The following is a 21,515-nucleotide window of genomic DNA, read 5'->3' as shown; positions in this document are numbered from 1 at the left end:
AGTATCATTGCTAAGCTTTGCTAATGTCAATTACATTGTTAAGGGAAACAGGTGATGGGTATTTGAACACATAATAAGGGACCGCTGGAACATGGTGGGAGGTGAGGAGTGTTGACACTAGGCAAAGTCAATAAACTCTTTCAGTAAGGAAAGGCTCTGTGTCTTAGTTTTTACTTCACCAGCCGGCGTGGATCCTGTTAACATGCAGCAGTGGTTCCCACACATTATTGGTTGAAGCACTCCCTTTCAATAGATTAGTAATCACGGACACCCTCGCATCCGCATTATAATACTATGTATGAAAGTGCTGCATGTAAAGAGTATTTAAATGCTTTAAAGTAAATAGATAGTTACTTATATCAGCATATGCCTGCTTTTCACTGCTGAGTTTGTTTCTCCTTGGCAGGAGCTCAGAGAGGGCGGACACCCAGAGAAAGGTCAATGGGAGCCCGGAGAGAGAGCTGGAGCACGGGGTAACAGATCATGGAGAGGGCATTTGGAGAGGAGAGGGAGAGCAAGAGTATGGGGGAGTGGTGGGGGAAATCAGACTACACTTCTGGCTGCCCACCTATTCAATTACTCTTGACCACGGAGCCCTGGGGGCGCTCAATGCCGTAAGGCTGGCACTTAATTGCCAATTGCCTATAAAGTATCTATGGACCCCAGTTTGAGAATCACTGGTTTATAGCATGGAAATGGACCATTTGACCCAACTGGTCTATGCTGGTGTTTATGCTGCACGCATGCTTCCTACCATTGCTCTTCATTAAACTCTATCAGCATGATCTTCTAATGTTTTATCCTTCACCTACTTATCCAGCTTCCCTTTAAAGCATCAATGATATTTGCCTTAACTCTTCCTCATGGTAACAAGTTCTACAGTCTAACCACTCTGGGTAAAATACTTTCTCCTGAATTCCCCATTGGATTTATTAGTGACTTTCTTATATTTATACCGTCTAGTTTTGGAATCCCCCCCAGCAAGTGGAAACATCTTCAGTACGTCTACCCCACTAAACCCCTGCGTAATTTTAAAGACCTCTATCAGGTCCACCCCCCCCCCCCGCCCCCCCACCCTCCCCGGCCTGTTCAGCATTTCTACATTTCTGTGAGGTTGCATTATGAAACAATTCACTGTGTTTTATCTTTTCTATATAAATGTAGAACTGTCACCTATGGAACCTGTGAAGAAGAAGAAGAAGTCTGAGGGTCATCAGGCTGATACTGCCATGGGTCTCCTCAAGGCCATGACCTCACCTATATCAGCAGTTCCAAAACCTTCCAAAAAAGTCGAGAAAGCATTTTCTGCTTTTAGCTCGCCATCCTACCCTCCTTTATACCCTGAGAGCAGAAAGGAGCACAAGAAAAAGGCCAGCAGTACAGAACATGAGGAAACCTCTGAAGAAGGGGACTTCCACAAGTCAAAAAAGATGAAGCCACTTTTTGTAAATACGGACACTGTGACTGTGCGTGAGGCGGAGGGCTTAAAAATGAAACTCCTCCTCTCGCCCAAGGACAAGTCAGGCACGGACGATGAGGTATTCAACTTTGCCGCGGCATCGAGTCTCAAGAAATCGTCTAAAAAGATGAGCAGAGAGGACCATGCCACTTTCCTTTCTGCCCTCGACGCCCACAGCTTGCCAAAAGCCGTTGTTCGTAAAAAGCACAAGTCGGAGGCCCGGGTTAGCGAGAGCTTCGACTCCGAAGCGCATTTCTACACTGATGTCCACTCCAGCAACCTCTCCGAGTATGACCTCTCGGGTTTGGAGGCGCTGGATACGGCGTCATCCTCCGGCGGAGAGCTGGAGGCGGGAGAACTGGTTATTGACGACTCTTTCCGCGAGATGAAGAAGAAAAAGAAAAAAGACAAAAAGAGCAAAAAGAAGAAGGACAAGGAGAAACACCGAGAAAAGAAACACTCAAAGTCAAAGAAGATGCACCCCCATTCCCCTGGAAAGGTCCTATCAGCCACTAAGTGTTGTCATCCATCACAGTCGACAGTTAGCGCACCTTATGCAATAAATGTGCCCCCGCCTTCCATATTCCACATGGAAGGACAGAGTGAGAAAAAGAAAAAAAAGGAAGAGAAAGACAAAGAGAAGGTTGAGAAACCAGAAAAGGTGAGGCTACTCTGAATTTATTACAAGAAACTTCATTGAAGCACCAAATATTAAGTCACAGAATTGTTACAGCACTGAAGGAGGCCATTCAGTCCATTGTGCCTGCACCTGCTCTCCGTAGAAGCGGTTACTTGTCTCTGTGGCTCTCAACTTAGATTAGAAGTGATCACACATCAGAAAATAAGAATTTAGATAGCGCCTTTCCCAACCTCACGGTGTCCCAAAGCACTTTATGGTCAATTAAGCACTTTTGAAGCGTAGCCACCATTGTAATATAAGATATAATAGTTACCTCAGAGTGATACAAGGCCGTAAACTAATACTCCAATAGTCCTAAACCACAAAAGGAAACCTCAGGAGGGACCTAATGATTAGTTTTCATCCTAATTGTCCAGTGGTGTCTTTTATGTTGCCTCTGATTGTTAAGCTTTGCAAACCCAGCAAGCTGATTCTAATCCGATCCCACAGGCACGATGACTGAGGTACCTTCATCAAGCAACCATGTGTAAGATTCGGCAATAAATGTTTTCAGTCTAATTGTGTTTCTTTTTAAAACCTTATCTGCCGGAATTTTCCCAGGCGAAAGCCTTGTTTGAGATGAAAACTTAATTGCAAGGCTGCTTTTGTTGTTCGTAGTTCATCTTATTCTTTTGGTGAGTGTAAGCGCATTACGTTTACAATTATGAGAAGTGTGGGAAACCAAAATTACTTGAACTCAAACCTTCAGAACTTGAGACAGAGTTGTAGACGATCCAACTCGGCAGGGAATGAGAGAGGTTTTCGGAGCAAGGGGTAGGAAGCTGGCAGTAGTAAGAGGAAGGGAGTTGGAAGGCAAGGTAGGACAGGCCAGAGTAGGAATGCCCAGGGTAAATAATCCTCTCTAACAAGTTTGAAACATTAGCTTTCTGTGGGGTAAATGAAACTGGACAGGCCTATCACATGGACTATAATGATACAAGAACACACATGCAATGGATGCAGAGAGGTTGAGGAGTGATAATGAAGTTGGCAATTAAATCAGCTGTGACATTGATTAGGGCAGTTTTTTATTCTGTCTGTTAGTAATGGTACTGTCTGGTTTTCGTTTTGTGATCCTTTTTTCCCACAGGATTTGGAGAAAATGAGACTTTTAGATGTTGGGATTTAAAAGCAAACTGTATTCACGTAAGCGTGAGGGGAAAAAAACACTTTAGGAATGTGTGACTTGAAAAGCTAATGAGCTGAGAACACAAGAAATAAGAGCAGGAGTAGACCATATGCTTTCGAGCTTGCTGTGCCATTCAATACGATCATGGCTGAGATCTCTTTCTCATCAACCCCTCCACTGCCCCTCTGCTGTCAGGCTGCTTGTCTGACATCCAGCCTTGGGTGAGTTTTTTGAAAGTAGCTTGGGTGTCCTGAAGACATGAAAGGTGCTGAATAAATACGAACCTATGAACAAGGAGCAAGAGTAGGTCATTTGACCCCTTGAGCCTACTCCGCTATTTAATAAGACCATGACTGGTCATCCAACTCAATTTGTCAGTATTACTTTGGTTGGTACAGTTCCCATTACAATAATTTGTTTCTTTAAATGAGTGCCTTTAATGTAGTAAAGCTTTACAAGAATGTATCAACTAAAATTTGCCATCACACCACATGAGTTATTGGGACAGGTGACCAAAAGCCTAGACATAAAGGTCAGTTTTAAAGAGTGATTTTAAGGAGGTGAGATTTAGGAGGGAATTATAGTACATAGGGTTTAGGCAGCTGAAGGCATGGACACCAATATTGGAGTAGGTTATGGTTGCTTGAATCAGTGGTGATACTACATTGCCACACTGATATCCTGCATGGAGTTGACCTTCGGAGCTGGGCTTCCTTTAGTCTTAATGATGATAGAACAAATGCAAAAGTGCTGCTGTGTTTGTGCCATCACTAAATAGTTTTAAGGATTTGTAATCAAATTGCAAAAAGATGTAAAAACAATAGAGTAGTGATATTGAGGGACTTCAATTATCCTAATCTAGATTGTGTAGCAAGTCACAGTGTCACAGGAAGCCCTGCTCTCCTATCACCCCTGTGCTCGTTGACCTACATTGGCTCCTGGTCAGGCAATGTCTTCATTTTAAAATTCTCATCCTTGTTTTCAAATCCCTCTTCAGCCTCACCCCACTCTATATCTGTAACCTCTTCCAGCCCTACTACAATCTGAGATATCTGTGCTCCTCTAATTCTAGCCTCTTGTGCTTTCCCAATTCTAATTGCTGAACCATTGGTGGCCGTGCCTTCAGTTTGGCTGGGCTTCAAGCTCTGGAATTCCCTCCCTGCACCTGTCTGCCTCTCTACCTCACTTCTCTCCTTTAAGACACTTGTTTCAGCGGGAGAGCAGTTGGGAAACAGTGATCATAATATCAGGTTTAGAATAGTTGTTGAAAAGGTCAAGGCATAACCAGAGGTGAAGATGTTCAACTGGAAGGGGGCTAATTTCATTGAATTGAAAAGAGATCTGGCCCAGGTGGATTAGAAACAGTGATAGGCAGGTATTACAATAAACCTGTACACACTATTATAGAAAGGTCATTTTTACACTTTATGTAGCCATTCATTGACCCAGATTTTGCTGTGGTAATGACGGTGGAATCGCCAGCATTCACCATTATTGTTGCACTGAAGCTGATGGTAATTTCGGGAGTCTAGGCGTGCAGAGTAACACGGAAACCCAGAAGTTATAATCAGTGCGCCTAGGCTCCTCCATAGGATGCACTATGGAGGTTCCCACAGAACTTCCACTCTAACGCAGTAAATCTTGCTGCAAAAAAAACCCTGGAGAAAGTTACACCTGTTGAATGAAGTGTCATAATTACTGCTGAACACCTTTCCTGGCCTTGGAAAAGCTAACTTTCTATTTGTGAAATGTCAAATTTCTCCACAATGATAAAATTCCACATTTTTAAACACTTTGCTTTCTTTAAGTGTCTGTTTCTCTTTTTTTGAACTCCTATCTTAATACAGTCATACATTTATTTTGCTAACTAAAAATTTAAATTATAAGTGATGGATACTGAGTGCTTTTAGTGCCTGGTTTGTTTGTTTTGTGTGAGTGCTTCAATTTGATTAATTGTCTACCTGCTTTCTGGCATTGCTGCTACTGCACACCTTAACTTGGCGCCCAATTTAAACCTTGGGGAGAAAGGAAATTCCCATCACAGAGATCGCTAGATGTTTGTAGGTAGCTTTCTTCGAGGTCAGTGACGAGCACCCCTTGTTTTGTTGTTGACTGCAACATCTAAGCTATTGTTATCAATTATTCTTTGTGAGCTGTAATGCCATGTCTGTCTGGCAGGATGGAGGAAATACTCAGCAGGTCTGGCAGCATCTCAGACCTGTTGACTATTTCAAGCATTTTCTGCTTTATTTCAAATTTTGTGCATTCTCATTATCTTGCTCTTGTAGCCAGTTGCAGCAGAGGTTCCACCAGCCAAAGGATAGGCTGCAACTCTTACCAGTTTTATATTGCTCATCACACCTCTTAGCCTGATCTATTTAAACCGACAGCATCAACACAGGAAAACCATTGATAGTTACTTTTTTTTAAAAAAAAGCAAATGTCAGCTACGATTTACCAACAAGTAACTTCTTTGTAATGATTTCACCTCAGCTTAGAGCTGAAGCACGCATTGGGGCTGAGTGAATTAAACTTTACTCAGCATCTAACTATGCAGCAACTGATCTGGGAGCGCTTGATACTGAGATGGGGTGTCTGAAAAAGGAAGTTGTGTCAGCGTGTAACAAAATCATCCTCCAACATGACTGTCACAGGGGCGCACTTGAAAAAAATTAATTTGAAAAAGCAGCATCATTAACCTGTCTTCACAAAATTTATTATTGGAAAGCAGCAGTTCATATGCTGAAGCCGGTATCAAAAGTGATTGAGACTTTCTTTTCTACTTATATTTTTATGCATTTTTGACAGAAAAAGAAGAATATGTCTGCTTATCAGCTGTTTTGCAAGGAGTACCGGATTAATATTGTTGCTGAACATCCAGGAATAGGTAGGAATATTATTTTAATACATGTTATCAGCATTCTTGTTTGCCGAAGGTTAGGGACTCTTCTTGGGTATTTGTCCCTGATCTAGATAACTGGAGGAGGGGGTGGACTTATGCCTGTAATGCCCTGAACCAGTTGTTGAGAGATTAGTTTCGGAATGTCCCTCCTTGCCTTTGGAGGCTTCTGTTCAAGTTATTGCTGCTGAGATCATCAATTGATCTTTCAAATCATAGAGTGATACAGCCAGGGGAGGGCCATTTGGCCCATCTTTGAAAGTGCTATCCAATTAGCCCTACCCTTTCTCCAAAGCCCTGTTTAAAAAAAAAAAATCCCCTTCAAGTATTTATCCAGTTCCTTTTTGAAAGTTACTGTTGAGTCTGCCTTCACTGACCTTGAAGGCCAGATCATCATAACTGGCTGCATAAAATATGTTTTCCTCATGTCGCCTCTGATTCTTTTGCCAATTACCTTAACTCTGTTGCCTCTTTCAAAACCTTAAAAAGACGCTGACCACATTCTCTTTGGAGACCCATGAAATGTCTCTTCTTAACCATTCCCCCACCCACCCCATCCCTTCCATTCTGCCCAGCCCACCAGCCTCAGCCAATTGTTCTGTTAATCGACTAGGACTCACTCCACAAATGCGGCTCAGTAGTGGATGCAGTGAGAAAGGCCATGCTTGACATTACTTCACAGCTGTGCACACAAGGTCAGAAGCTCCACACGAGGGGGTTGGGGGGGGGGTAGGGGGGTGCAGGTAGAAGCCACATCCCATCAGTGCAGAGGTTTGTGTACATGCACAATGGTATTAACACTGAGAGACCAGCAGTATGTAGTTTACTTTGCCTCCCTGGCATACATTACAAATTCCCATTGGTATGACAGGGATGGGGATCACAGGAAATCATATTACCGCAGGTCCGAAATTTCCACTAATGAAATACAGGAGAAAAAAATTCCACATGTGTAAGGAGCCCCCATATCCACTTATTGTTGAAGTTATGAAAACAATTTAAGGGTCAGTGACACTGAAGTGTCACTGTTACACTGTGTGTGTTGCTAGCTGCTATAGGGGGATTTGAATGAAAATTTGTCAGTAGGGAGAACTTGAGAAGTCACAAAAGTGAACTTGCATCATACTGACCATCATGTACATTGGAACCATAGGAAAGTTACGGTGCAGAAAGAGGCCATTCAGCCCTTCGTGTCAGCACCGGCCAAAAAAGAGGAAAAATTAATGTAGCCGCTCATTTTAACCCCACATTCCGGCTCCTGGTCTGTAGCCTTGCAAGCTACAGCACTCCATGTGCAGATCCAGGCATCTTTTGAATGAGTTGAGTGTTTCAGCCTCAATCACCAATTCAGGCAGTGAATTCCAGATGCCCATCACCCTCTGGGTGAAAATGTTTTTCCTCATGTCCACTCTAAATCCTTCTATCAATCACCTTAAATCTATGCCCCTAGGGCCAACAGTCTTTCCTGTCTACCCTATCTAGGCACCTCATAATTTTGTACACCTCAAGTAGGTCACCCCTCAGGCCCCTCTGTTCTAAGATAAACAACCCTAGCCCATCCAATCTTTCCTCATAGCTGCAACTTTTAAGCCCTGGCAGCATTCTTGTAAATCTCCTCTGCACTCTCTCCAGATCAATTATGTCCTACCTATAATGCGGTGACCAGAACTGTACACAAAATTCCAGCTGTGGCCTAAGCAGCATTTTATACAGTTCCATCATTACATCCCTGCTTTTGTATCCAATACCTCACCCAATAAAGGAAAGCATCCCATATGCTTTCTTTACCACCTCATCCACCTGTCTTGCCACCTTCAAGGAAATGTGGACACGCATTCCAAGGTGTCTCATTTCCTCAGCCTCTCTCAATATCATCCCATTTATTGAGTCTTCCCTTTCTTTGTTTGCCCTCCCCAAATGCATTACCTCATACTTTTCTGGATTGAATTCCATTTGCCCTTTTCCAAAACATTGATATAATTCTGGAGACAACAGCTATCCTCTTCACTATCAACTACACGGCCAATTTTTGTCATCTGCTAATTTCCCAATCATGCTTCCCACATTTAAGTCCAAATCATTAATATATACAACAAACAGCAATGACCTCAACACTGAGCCCTGTGGAACAGCACTGGAAACCACTTTCCATTCACAAAAACATCCATTGACCGTTGTCCTTTGTTTCCTGTCGCTGAGACAATTTTGGATCCAACTCGCCACCTTCCCCTATATCCCTGGGATCTCACTTTTCTGACCAGTCTGCCATGTGGGACCTCGTCAAATGCCTTACTGAAGTCCATGTCGACAACATCCACTGCACTACCCTCATCAATCCTCCTTGTTACTTCCTCAAAAAAATGTATTAAATTAGTAATACACGATCTTCCCCTAACAAAATCATGCTGATTATCTCTGATTTAATCCGTGGCTTTCTCAGTGACAGTTTAACCTGTCTCTCAGAATTGCTTCCAATAATTTGCCCACCACCAAAGTCAGACTGACCGGTCAGAGGCTAGGAATCCTGCGGCGAGTAACTCACCTCCTGACTCTCCAAAGCCTGTCCTCCAACTACAAGGCACAAGTCAGGAGTGTGATGGCATACACCCACTTGCCTGGATGAGTGCAGCTCCCACAACACTCAGGAAACTTGACACCATACAGGACAAAGCAGCCCGCTTGATTGGCGCCACATCCACAAACGTTCACTCCCTCCACCACCAACGCACAGTAGCAGCAGTGTGTACCATCTACAAGTTGCACTGCAGGAATTCACCAAGGCTCCTTAGACAGCAACTTCCAAACCCACGACCACTACCATCTAGAAGGACAAGGGTAGCAGATAAATGGAAACACCACCATCAAGTTGCTCACCATCCTGACTTAGAAATATATCCTGGAACTCCCTCCCTAACAGCACTGTGGGTGTCCCTGCACCACATGGACTGCAGCAGTTCACGAAAGCAGCTCACCAGCACCTTCTCAAGGGCAACTATGAATGGGCAATAAATGCTGGCCCAGCCAGTGAAGCCCGCATCCCATGAATGAATATGAAAAAAAATATTTCTGGCCTATCCTTCGCACCCTTTTCAAATAATAGTACAACGTTTGCAGATCTCCACCCCTCCAGTACCTTGCCTGTGTCTAGTGAGGATTGGAAAATGATCCTCAGAGCATCCGCTTGTTTCCTCCCTGGCTTCCTTTAACAGTCTGGGATACAATCCATCCAGCCCTGATGATTTATCCCCATTTAAGGATGTCAGTCCCTCCAGTATTTACTCTCTGACTATGCTTATTGTATCCAATATTTCACACTCCTCCTCTTCAATTAGAATGTCTGCATCATCCCTCTCCTTAATGAGAACAGAGACATAAAGTACCCACAGAATCCTACCCACATCTCCAGCATTAATGCATAAGTTACCACGTACGTCTCTGATAGACCCTACCCTTTCCTTAGTTATTCTTTTGCTCTTAATGTACTAGAAAAACATCTTTGGGTTTTCTTTGATTTTTACCTGCCAATATTTTCTGTAGCTTCTCTTTGTTTTCCTAATTTCCATTTTTATTTCACCCCTGTACTTTCTGTACTCCTCTAGTATTAAGTCTTTTGTGCTTGTCATAAACTTTCTTTTTCTGCTTTATCTTGGCCTATATGCTTCTGGATAACCAAGGGGTTCTAGATTTGGCAGTACCACCCTTTTCCTTTGTGAGGACGTGTTTACATTGTGCCCGTAGAATCTAACTTTTGAATACCCTCCACTGATTTAATACTGTTTTCCCTTCTAGTAGCTGTATCCAGTCCACTTTCGCCAGTTCACCTCTCAGCTTTGTAAAATTTGTCTTCCCCAATTTAGAAATTTTCACTCCTGTTCTATCTTTGTCTTTTTGCATAATGATGCTAAATCTAACTGTATTATGGTCACTATCTCCAAAATGGTCCCACACTGCTACTTCATCCACTTGCCCAGCTTCATTTCCTAAGACTAAATCTAGAGTTGTGCCCCCTCTCTTTGGGCTTGTTACATGCTGACTAAAAAAGTTCTCTTGAATGCAGTTCAAGAATTTTGTGCCCTCTGTGCCCTTTGCATTGTTCGTATTTTCAATTGTTTGTAGGGTAGTTGAAGTCTCCTACTATTACTGCCCTATTGATTCTGCACTCAGAAATTTGCCTACATATTTGCTCTTCTAACTCTCTTCCACTATTTGGGGGTCTATAGTACACTCTTAGCAGTGTGACTGCTGCTTTTTTATTTCTGAGCTCAGCCATCATTTGATGTTTCATTTAGTATATCATCCCTCCTCACAGCTGTAATTGATTCTTTAATAATGCTACATCCTCACATTTTTTATCCCCCTCGCTATCCTGCCTGAAAACCCAAGGATGTTGAGCTGCCATTTTTGCCCCTCTTTAAGCCAAATTTTCAATGTAGCAATTATATCATGTTGCCATGTGTCTACCTGTGCCCTCAGCTTATCGCTTTATTTGCTATACTTCTTGTATTTACATATATACCTTTTAACACTGCCAAATTTCTGTGCTGTACACCTCTTAACCTGTGCTTTTTCTGTCTTTCAGAGCCTCTCACTAATTTTCCATCTCCTGTTTCCTGCTCTGTATTTGGCCTTGGGTTCCCATTCCCCCGCCAATATAATTTAACCCCCCACCACCCCCTCCAGCAGCACCAGCGAGGATATTCGTCCCAGCACAGTAATTTAACTTGTGTTGCCAAACATTGGAACTGTTCAGCCGAGCACTGGAAAAAATTATCTTCCAATTAGTATCAGAATTGAGAGGTTTCGATTGAGCACAGAGGGATTATTGGTGTCGCGGGGGTATCAATTTAAGATCAACAACGCAAGGAGAGGTCAGGATAATTTTTTTTGCCCAGTGAGTCGTTAGCACATGAACAAAAGGTGGAGGCAAAATTCAAAAGCTTCTAAAAGGGAAAGGATAAATACCGAGAAAAAATTAACATTTAGAAGCCACAGAGGAAGGGCGGGAGCATGGGATTAGGTGGCTGGCTGTTTCTGAAAGCAATGCATGCACAATGGGCTGAATGTCCTCCTGTACCATTAACTGTTACGATTATACAAATGGGTGTCTTGTGCTTTGTTTAGGCTGTCTCCAAATTGAACATGTTAAGTTGCTGAGACTGTTAAATTGAAATACTGGAGGCTGACCAGTCCCCATTGATATAGAAAGGCAGTTTGTGAAAAGCCAGACTAGAGAAACCATAGAATCTGATTATCTACTGATGAGGCCACATATAAAAACTTAGTGTAACCAGTATTGTGCTTCTGCTTGGTGTCTCATTAATGCAATATACGGCTTGCTGAGTGGTGCACTTTATACTGATTCTGTTGAATCTTTCAAAATTGAATTATATGGATCACTGATCCAGCAAATATAGACCTGAATTTGGTGTATAAAATTGCTATTTTAAAAAAGACAGCTGAGATCATGAAAGAAAATTCAAAATGACAAAAATGTTGATTTTCTTTTTGTTGCTGCTTCATTTTTCTGTTCGATGCAGTGGAGTATCCTAATTTGGGGATCAGTATACCTCATTGAGCTTAATCATCGAGCCCATCCTTCAATAAATCAGCAAGACAATGTCTGCTCAGTCGCAACGTTATTGGTTAAATGTAAATTAAAATTCTTGCTGATGGTTGTACTTGCCTTTGCCACAGATTTTGGTGAGCTTAGCAAGAAGTTGGCTGAGGTATGGAAACAGCTTCCTGACAAGGAAAAGCAGGTAAGCGTAGCCCACTGCTGCACTGTGTTCAGATCAGCTTTTAGAAACTGTCCTGTTATAAATGGAGTACATGCTGTTACTTTGCAGCCAGCTTGGGTAATGTCCCTATGGAGATTTAAGCAAAGCAATTTGTACAGTGCTGATTTCTAACTCAATCCCAAGCCAGTTGGTGAAGTATGAAACTAGACACTAATACTTTTCTTGATAATAGGTTTATTTATAGAATGCAGCATTACATACGTCTGTTTCCTACCTACTACCCGATGTCTCAGCAGTCTCTCTTTAAAAGTGCTCCAGGTACCTAATTAAACAATGCCCTTCACCTGTGTATCTTAATATACTTAACATACCATTAACACTGGTTTCATTCCAAAATAGATGCCCACGCGGATAAACTTGAAGCTAAAGGAGTTAATGTTTCATGTTATTAAAAGAAAGATCTTGCATTTATATAGCATCTTTGACATCCTCAGGGCATCCTAAGCATTTTGCAACCTGTCATTTACTTTTAAACAATTCAATTATTTTACAACTAAATATGTCAGTTAAAGGACAGCAACAGACTGGTGTACGTTGGTGTTTATACTCCACCCAAGCCTCTTGTCACTCCTCCTCTTCTCACCCTCTCTTTCTCTTTAACTAACTTCCCTTTATATGCCTCATTGCACTTCATCTCAACCACTCCTTGTTCCACATTCTAACCGCTTCTGGGTAAAGAAGTTTCTCCTAAATACCTTAGTAGATTCATTAATGACTACCACATATTTTTGAATCCTAGTTTTGGTCTCCCTAACAAATGGAGACATTTGCTCCATCAAATCACATCAAAATTTTAAAAGCTTCCATTAAGTCATCTCTCAGTTTTCACTTCTACAGACGTTAGGTAGTTAGATTTTCCATAGTAAATCAGTCTGTGATGATTATGAGGTTATGTAAGAATATAAGAAAGAGGCCCATTGAGTCTGCTCTGCCATTTAATAAGATCATGACTGATCTGTATCTATTTCTTTCCCTCAAGGCTACAGCTTAGTGGAAAAATTGGAAAGTATTATTAACGAGGAGGTACATAAAATTATGCTTGACAAACTTGATTGAGTTCTTCAATGAAGTAATGGAGTAGGTTGATAAAGGAAGTGCAAAATTAGTGTCCTCGGCCCAACCATTTTCAGCTTCTTCATTAATGCCCTTCCTTCCATGGTAAGGTCAGAAGTGGGATGTTTGATGATTGCACAATGTTCAACACCATTCGTGACTCCTCAGATACTGCAGCAGTGCATGCCCATATTCAGGCTGATAAATGACTAGCACCAGGCAATGACCATCTCCAATAAAAGAGAATCTAATCATTTTCCCTTGGCGCTCAACGGCATTACCATCACTGAATCACCAATTATCAACATTCTGAGGTGATACTATTGATCAGAAACCTATCTGGATCAGCCATATAAATACAGTGGCTACAAGGGCAGGTCAGAGGTTGGGAATTCTGCAGCGAGTAACTCACCTCCTGTCTCCCCAGAGTCTACCCACCATCTACAAGGCACAAGTCAGGAGTGTGATGGAATACTCTCCACTTGCAGCTCCAACAACACTCAAGAAGCTCGACACCATCCAGGACAAATCAGCCCGCTTAATTGGCTCCCCATCCACCACCTTCAACATTCACTCCATCCACCACTGATGCACAATGGCAGCAGTGTGTACCAGCCACAAATGCACTGCAGCAACTTGCTAAGGGTCCTTTGACAGCACCTTCCAAACCCTTGACCTCTACCACCTCGAAGGACAAGAACAGCAGATGCATGGGAACACCACCACCTGCAAGTTCACCTCCAAGCTACTCACCGCCCTGACTTGGAACAATATCGCTGTTCCTTCACTGTCACTGAGTCAAAAATCCTGGAACCTCCTCCCTAACAGCACTGTGGGTATCCCCACACCGCACAGACTGCAGCTGTTCACAAAAAGGTGACTCACTACCACCTTCTCGAGGGCAATTAAGGATGGGCAGTAAATGTTGGCCTTGCCAGTGACATTCACATCCCCTCAATGAATTTTTAAAAAATCACGTTGTGGGTATGTACTTATTATTGGCCACATAATAGGCTTGTTAGCAAAATTGAAGACCATTGGATTAAATGGCAGCATGGATACAAAATTAATAAGAGGCAAAAAGAAGGGAGTAGTGGTGAAAGGTTATTTTTCAGACTGGAGGGAAGTATCCAGTGGTGTTCACCAGGGGTCAGTATGAGGGCTACAGCTCTTTTTGATGTATATTAAAATTTAAAAGTTTAAAAGTAATTTAAAAGTTTGCAGATAGCATAAAACTCAAAAATGTTGATAACAGTGAGGAGGAGATGAGCAAATTTCAGGAGGACAGAGACTGGTGAAATAGGGTGATAAAAAATTAACACAAAGTGTGGTTATGCATTTAGTTTGAAAAAATTAGGAGATTTAAAGTAAATGGTACCATTTTAAAATGAATAGGATTGTGCATACACACGTCTTTGAAGGTGACTGGATAAATTAATTAGATTGTTTAAAGAAAAGCATATTGGATCCTGGGCTTTATAAATAGAGGAGTAGGATGCAAAAGCAAGGAAATTATTCTGAACCTCAATACTGTGTCTAACTCTGAGTATCGCACTTTAAGAGGATATTAAATCTTTGGAGAGGGGCAGAAGAAATCGCTTAGAATGGTACTAGCGATGTGAGATTTCAGTTTTGTGGAGATGGTGGCTTAGTGGTAATGTCATCGGACTAGTAACTCAGAGGCCTAGGGTTCAATTACCACCACGGCAGATGGTAGAATTTGAATTTAATTTATTAAATCTGGAATTGAAAGCTAGTCTGACTAATTGTGACCATGAAACTATCATCAATCGTTGTAAAAATCCATCTGGTTCTCTAACGTCCTTTAGGTAAGGAAATCGGCCATCCTTACCTGGTCTGACCTACATGTGACTCCAGACTCTTAACTGCCGTATTAAATGGCCTCGCAAGCCATTCAGTTCAAGGGCAATCCGGGATGGACCACAAATGTTGGCCTTGCCAGTGACGCCCAATCCCATGAAAGAATAAAAAAACTGGAGAAGCTGGGATTGTTCCTTAGAAGAGAGAAGGTTAAGGAGAGATTTAATCAAGGTGTTCAAAGTTATGAAAAATCTTGATGGAGTAAGTAAGGAGAAATGGTTTCTTCTGGTTGGAGGGATATGGGGATAGGAGCATGATCTTATTGAATGGTAGAGCATGCTTGAGGGGCCGTATAGGCTACTCCTCTTGTTTCTTACGTTGATACTGTTATGACGTGGCAGATGATGTGTGCTAGGCGGATCAAATCCACGAGGGAAACTTGTTCACACGGTCACAACTGTTTTGCAATTTGTATTTTATTTCAAGATGCGTATCTTGAATTCAGAAGTAATAAGACTATCACGACTTGAGGTTTTTAGAAAACTAAATTAAACACTTATTGACAAAAAAGATTTCAAGCACATACATAGGGTCTACAAATTACTAATAGAATAACTCCTAAAACCCCTAATTAATCTGACTCCCAGTTACACCTCAGTTAAGGCAACAGTAAAAAACAAATAGATTTAAACAGACCAGGCAAAGCAACACAATACCCTGGACAGTGAGTTTCAAAGTGAGTTTTCTCAGCTTTGGTTCCTGTACACAGCAACTTGATGCACAGAGGCTGGAAGCTTTTCACACGTGTTAGATCTTGGAATTCCTCCCCCTCTGGCACATAGCCTCATCTCTTTTATACATATTTCTCCCTTTTAATGCAAATTCCTTTGTTCCCATATGTCTTTGAACTTTACCCCTCTCATAATACAAATCTTTTTATAGTACTAATTTTCTCGGTAACCTTTGGGAAAAATAAACACACTGCTTGGCTTCTTCTGGCTAGGTGTAACGTCTTACCACCTCTTTGAAATTCAAACTAACCTAATTTATCTAAAAATGAAATATGTACCTTACACCTCACATTATAAAACTTCAGCCACGTTTAGGTATTTAGTATTTCAAACCTAGCTACTTTTTTAACTGAAAGCCTCTAGACCAGCTGTCTTCAATTCAATTAAATCCCCCACACACATGCGCACGTGCGCGCACACACAGAGAAACTAATCCAAACTCCATTATTAACCCACTTGTACAATAAATCGCAATAATATTATGAGAATTATTATATTTTCATGACAATATGTTTCAGTTACATCCCAGTTAGCATTAATCTTGGTATTTTAGTGAAGTACAATGTTAAATTTTTAATCCTAAATTGAAGTTTAAAAACCTCTGCAATACTTTAACTAATGCAGGTATATGGGCTGAATGTCCCAATGATTGGCTGATAGAATCAAGCAGCATGTTCTTTTGGTTGTTCATAATAGGCAAAGTACAGACCGTAATCAACCAGTCTGTCCTTGCAAAACAAACAAATTGTCTACTGTTAGATGTTGTTCTGTGATTGGGCAGCTCTTGCTGAACAATCCTGACTGCGCTAATAGCTGCGCTAACAGCCAATTTAAGATAAACAGTCGAGCTCATAACGTGGCTTATTTACGCTTACTAGAAGTGACATACATTCATAAGCAGTTCTCTGCCAACAAAAGGAAGATGTTCAAGCTTGTTCCTATTTTGAATTACTTGGGAGTTTGGGGAGCCTTTCGTTCCCTGTTGCTTTCTCCATGGCAACACCTTGACCCATCAGAGTTGACTTGCCAACCAATCAGCCCCCTTTTTTCCCTGCAGTATAAATTGTTGTGATCGTTTGAAATTTGGCATTCTTGCATTTGTCCTGATGAGCGCAAGACGAAAAGCTTTGGTAACATGTTGCTTCAGCAATTTTCAAGTTGTGCAAAAAAAAGCCACATTATGGTGCCAAAGCATTTTTAGTTTCAATGAAAATCAGCACAAGTCAACAATATAACTTTGCTTCAGTCTCTATGTGAACATTGCCAACCTGACTCTGGAAATGTGAATTATGTCCGCTTGAGCTGTCTAGTGCATTTAGGAATTCTGTCTTTCAAATTTGTGTTACCTAGAGAAGAATTTTCCAGAGTTTTTTTATTTCCCTTATTGATTCTGGGTTTTTTTCCTGTATTTCCTGCTTCTCTCGCTGATACGGCTGCGGAGGTGGAGGTGGTATGATACTCTGGCAGGCTTGCTGAACCAGCTAGTCTTTTCCTGCCTGTTAGTTTTGTATGTTGGTAGTCCTGTTTATTAAACATTGGCTTTTCTCATAACGCTGTCTAGCGTGTGATGGGATAGAGTTTGTGCAAACATGTCAACTTCATTGTGCTTTCAGTGAGCTATGCAAGGGCTTATTAAAAGCTATTCTGAATTACAAGACTTAATCTTGAATTAGACCCACTGCAGGTTGAGCTTTGTTATGGAATGTGCAGAGATTTTCCTTGTAATTGTAGGTCTGGAAGCAGAAGTGCCAATACTTACAGCACAAGCAGAACAAGGCTGAGGCCATGACGGTGAAACGGAAACTGACTGATCTATTGGAAGAGACAACTGCTAAACAGAAAGGTATTCCTCAGCAGGGAACATGGTTACATATGAACAATGACAAACAGGAACAGATCCAATACCCTCTATAGTGTGCCCTATACAACTGCAGTGCCTTGTGCATCACAATATATGTGGCGTCCCCCCCAATCTGGAACCCATGATAAAACAGATTAAGCCCCAAACCAATTAGCCCCCCCCCCCACCCCAAATGATCAGAACTGGCCCAGGCCCTGCTGATTTGTGCATTACCTACCCTATTTCATCCCAGCCAGAAACAGGCCCAACCCTTCCCTGAGGAATTTCAGCGAATCAGGGTCCACCACACGAACTGGCAACCTGTTCCACAGGCCCACTATTCCCTTGGAAAAGAACCACATTTTAACATCTAACCTAGATCTGAGCTTGCATTACTCTAGATTATGGCCCCTGCTCTTCCCTAACCTATTTAGTTGAAACAATCTGTCTATTGGAACATAGACTACACCCTTCGTCTCATAAAGCTTGATCAAATCATTCCTAAGCCTACACTTCTCTAAAGTGTACAGTCCCAACTCTGAGCTTGTGTTGGTAACTAAGATCCTTTAGACTGGGAATGAATCTAATGACTCTCTTCTGCGCCCTTTCAAAGGCCTCAGTAGCACCCACCATGTGAAGAGACCTAAATTAGACACAGTATTGCAACTGAGGCCTGACAAAGGTTGTGTACAAGGAGCAGATTTTATGTTTTGTCAATTGTGCTATAATTTTTATTTATTCTTTCATGGGATGTGGGCATCACTGACAAGCCCAGCATTTTTTCCCATCCTTAATTGCCCTTGAACTGAGTGAATGCGAGGCCATTTAAGAGTACAGTTAAGAGTCAACCACATTGCTGTGGGTCTGGAGTCACATGTCGGCCAGACCAGATAAGGACGGCAGATTTCCTTGCCTAAAGGGCATTAGTGAACCAGATGGGTTTTTACAACAATCAGTGATAGTTGTCATGTTCACCATTACTGAGACTAATTTTCTTCATCCAGATTTATTAATTAATTGAATTTAAATTTGATCAGCTGCCGTGGTGGTATGCCATGTCCACAGAGTATTAGGCTGTCCTCTGAATTACTAGTCCAGTGACATTGCCAGTATGCCACCATCTCCCCATCACCTATGATCCTAATGCAACCCTACTCACTCTGGTGATCGTGAGAATTGATTTTAAACCTTTAGAAATTGCACTACAATACCCAGCTCTCCTTCTTTCTCATTGGTTTTAGTACTTTTCCCTGAAGGGTGTATACATGTTCAGCATTTACCCTGCCCACATGTATAATACTGCACTTTCCGAAGTTGAACAACTTTTGCCAGCCATGAACCCAATTCCTCAGTGCATCAAGATCTCTCTGAAACAACCAAGCATTGTCTACATTCGCATATACACTAGCGTCATTTACAAACTCATAGATCGTTCAACACCTGCATCATGAATATAGTAAATAACAAAGTCCCTAACACCAATCTCTGCGGTAGATTATCATTCAGACTGATCTTGTAAGGGGACCCCTTCATGTGGCATCGTATCAAAAGCTTTTTGGAAATCTAAGTAGGCAGGTGTCCACCAGGTTTCTCCCATCTTGGTGATTTCTCCAAAAATACAAAGAACTTAGTAAGACAGGACCTCCTTTTTTATGAAGCTGTGTTGGGTGTCCCTATGTGTCCTTCTCTACATAAGTGGTCAAATCTTGCATCCATAATGATTCCCTCAAGCTTCCCTATTCCTGAGGTTAAACTAATGGGCCCAAAATTACAATGATCCACCTCACTCCTTTTTAAAAATCGGAACTACATTAGCCTTCTGCCGGTCTAAGGGATCAGTACCAGCAGACCCCTGTTAAAGATAAGGACAAATGGTTTGCCACACTTGCCCAGTCTTCCCAAGGACCCTCAGTTTCTAATCATTTTTGGCATTCCACCAAACATTCCATCCTGAGGATGTTTGTTCTCTTGGACAGGGACTTTCTTAATATTTGCCTTTGCAGGATCGTATTCCCACTAGGTGAGAAGGACAGGAGCTGCTATCTCCTGAAGACCAGGAGATGCACTATAAATGAGAACTTTGCATCCAGATTTTTTTTCCTCTTTGTTTTTTGACAGTCCCCTTCCCCTTTGCCAGCAGAATTCTTGCCTCTCTTGTTGTTTCCCAGCACTTTTCACCTGAGATTGGAACTCAGTAAGTAGGGGGAAATTCAAATGTTCTTCCACCATTTGCTCCAGCCCCTGTCTTCTCCCCCTCCCAATTATTATATAGTAGGAGATGCATTAAGCAAACTTTCAGGCTGTATAGTGCTGGAACTAAGGCCCGATACTTAACCAATAAAAATAAATTTGCAGTTTAAATGTATTAGGAGTCAGCCGTTACTTACGAGGTTGCAGGTTCAAACCCCACTGCAGAAACTTGAGCATAAAATTCAGGCTGATACTCCCAGCTACAGTATTGAGGGAGTATTCCCTGTTGGAAGTTCTATCTTTCAGGTGACATGTTAAACTCAGGCTCCATCTGCCTTCTCAGGTGAATGTGAAAGGTTCATGGCACTACTTCACAGAAAAACAAGGGAGTTATTCACAGTGGCCTGGCCAATATTTATCCCTCAGTCAGAATTACCAAAATAGATCACCTGGCCATTATTAAAATGCTGTTTGTGGGGGCTTGCTGTGTGTAGATTCGCCGCCGCGTTTCCTACGTTACTTCAATGAAGTACTTTGGGATATCCTGAGGTCACAAAAATTGGTTATAAATACAAATCCTTTTCCATATGTTGTAAGTTGAACTTCATTTCTTTTTAAATTCCTCTTTTCCTTGTTTCACGTTTTCTAGTATGACTCATTGTGTATGAAAGTAGCCTAATCTCATCAGCTTTTCACTGTGTCTATCAATGACTTGGAGAGTTGAGTATCCAAGTTTGCAGTTGACACTAAATTAGGAGACACTGTTTGTTGCTTGGATGGGAAGAGTACAATAACAAACAGAACCTTGGCAAATGGAGTTCAATATGGGGAAGTGTGAGGTCATCTACGTTGGATCTGAGGAACATAGGAACAGGAGAATGCCATTCAGCCTGTTGAGCCTGCTCCACCATTCAATACGTTCATGGCTGATCGAACGCTTCAATGCCTTTTACCCACACTATCCCCATAACCCTTTACATTATTGTTAATCAGAAATCTAACAATCTCTATCTTAAACATACTCAATAAATGAGCTTCCAGGGCCCTCTGGGGTAGAGAATTCCAAAGATTCACAACCCTCTAAGTAAAGAAATTTCTCCTCATCTCGGTCCTAAGTGCCTTCCCCCTTCTTTTGAAATTGTGTCCCCTGGTTCTAGACTCCCCAACCAGGGGAAACATCTTACCTGCATCTACCCTGTCTATCCCTTTAAGTATTTTGTAGGTTTCAATGAGATCACCTCTCATTCTTCAAAACTCTAGAGAATACAGGCCCAGTTTCCCCAATCTCTCTTCATAAGACAGTCTCGTCAACCCTGGAACGAGCCTGGGGAACCTTCATTGCATTCCCTCTATGGCAATAATATCCTTGAGGTAAGGGGACCAAAACTGCACACAGTACTCCAGGTGCAGTTAAACCAAGCTTCCATACAATTGAAGCAAGACTTCACTACTCCTGTACTCAAATCCTCTTGCGATAAAGGCTAACATTCCATTTGCCTTCCCAATTGCCTGCTGCACCTGCATGTTAGCTTTCAGTGACTTATGGGCAAGGACACCCAGCTCCCTTTGTACATCTACACTTTCTAATCTCTTAACATTTAGGAAATACTCTGCACACCTGTTCTTTCTAACAGAGTGTATAACCTCACATTTTTCCATATATTCCATCTGTCATGTTCTTAACCACTCATTAAGTCTGTCCAAATCCTCCTGTAGCTGCTTCACATCTTCCTCACAACACACATTCCCGCCTGGCTTTGTATCATCCAAAAGCTTGGAAATATTACATTTGGTCCCCAAATCCAAATACTGATCCTTGCAGTGCCCCACTAGTCATAGCCTGCCAACACGCAAAT

General features: G+C 41.8%; 1 protein-coding gene across 6 annotated transcripts in view; it reads left to right on the top strand.

Annotated features, from left to right (window-relative positions):
- The window catches only part of hmgxb4a (HMG box domain containing 4a), a 51,933-nt gene that overhangs the window by 17,351 nt on the left and 13,067 nt on the right, over nt 1-21,515 (top strand). For all 6 annotated transcript variants that reach the window (XM_078532064.1, XM_078532061.1, XM_078532065.1 and 3 more), the window contains 4 exons: nt 1,165-2,120; nt 6,076-6,154; nt 11,861-11,925; nt 17,361-17,472. In XM_078532064.1, the coding sequence (XP_078388190.1) occupies nt 1,165-2,120; nt 6,076-6,154; nt 11,861-11,925; nt 17,361-17,472 (1,212 nt within the window). The remainder of the gene's footprint in view (nt 1-1,164; nt 2,121-6,075; nt 6,155-11,860; nt 11,926-17,360; nt 17,473-21,515) is intronic.

The sequence above is a fragment of the Cetorhinus maximus genome, chromosome 29, assembly GCF_964194155.1.
Source record: "Cetorhinus maximus chromosome 29, sCetMax3.hap1.1, whole genome shotgun sequence".
Lineage (NCBI taxonomy): Eukaryota > Metazoa > Chordata > Chondrichthyes > Lamniformes > Cetorhinidae > Cetorhinus > Cetorhinus maximus.
This window is presented reverse-complemented; position numbering and strand designations above follow the sequence as displayed.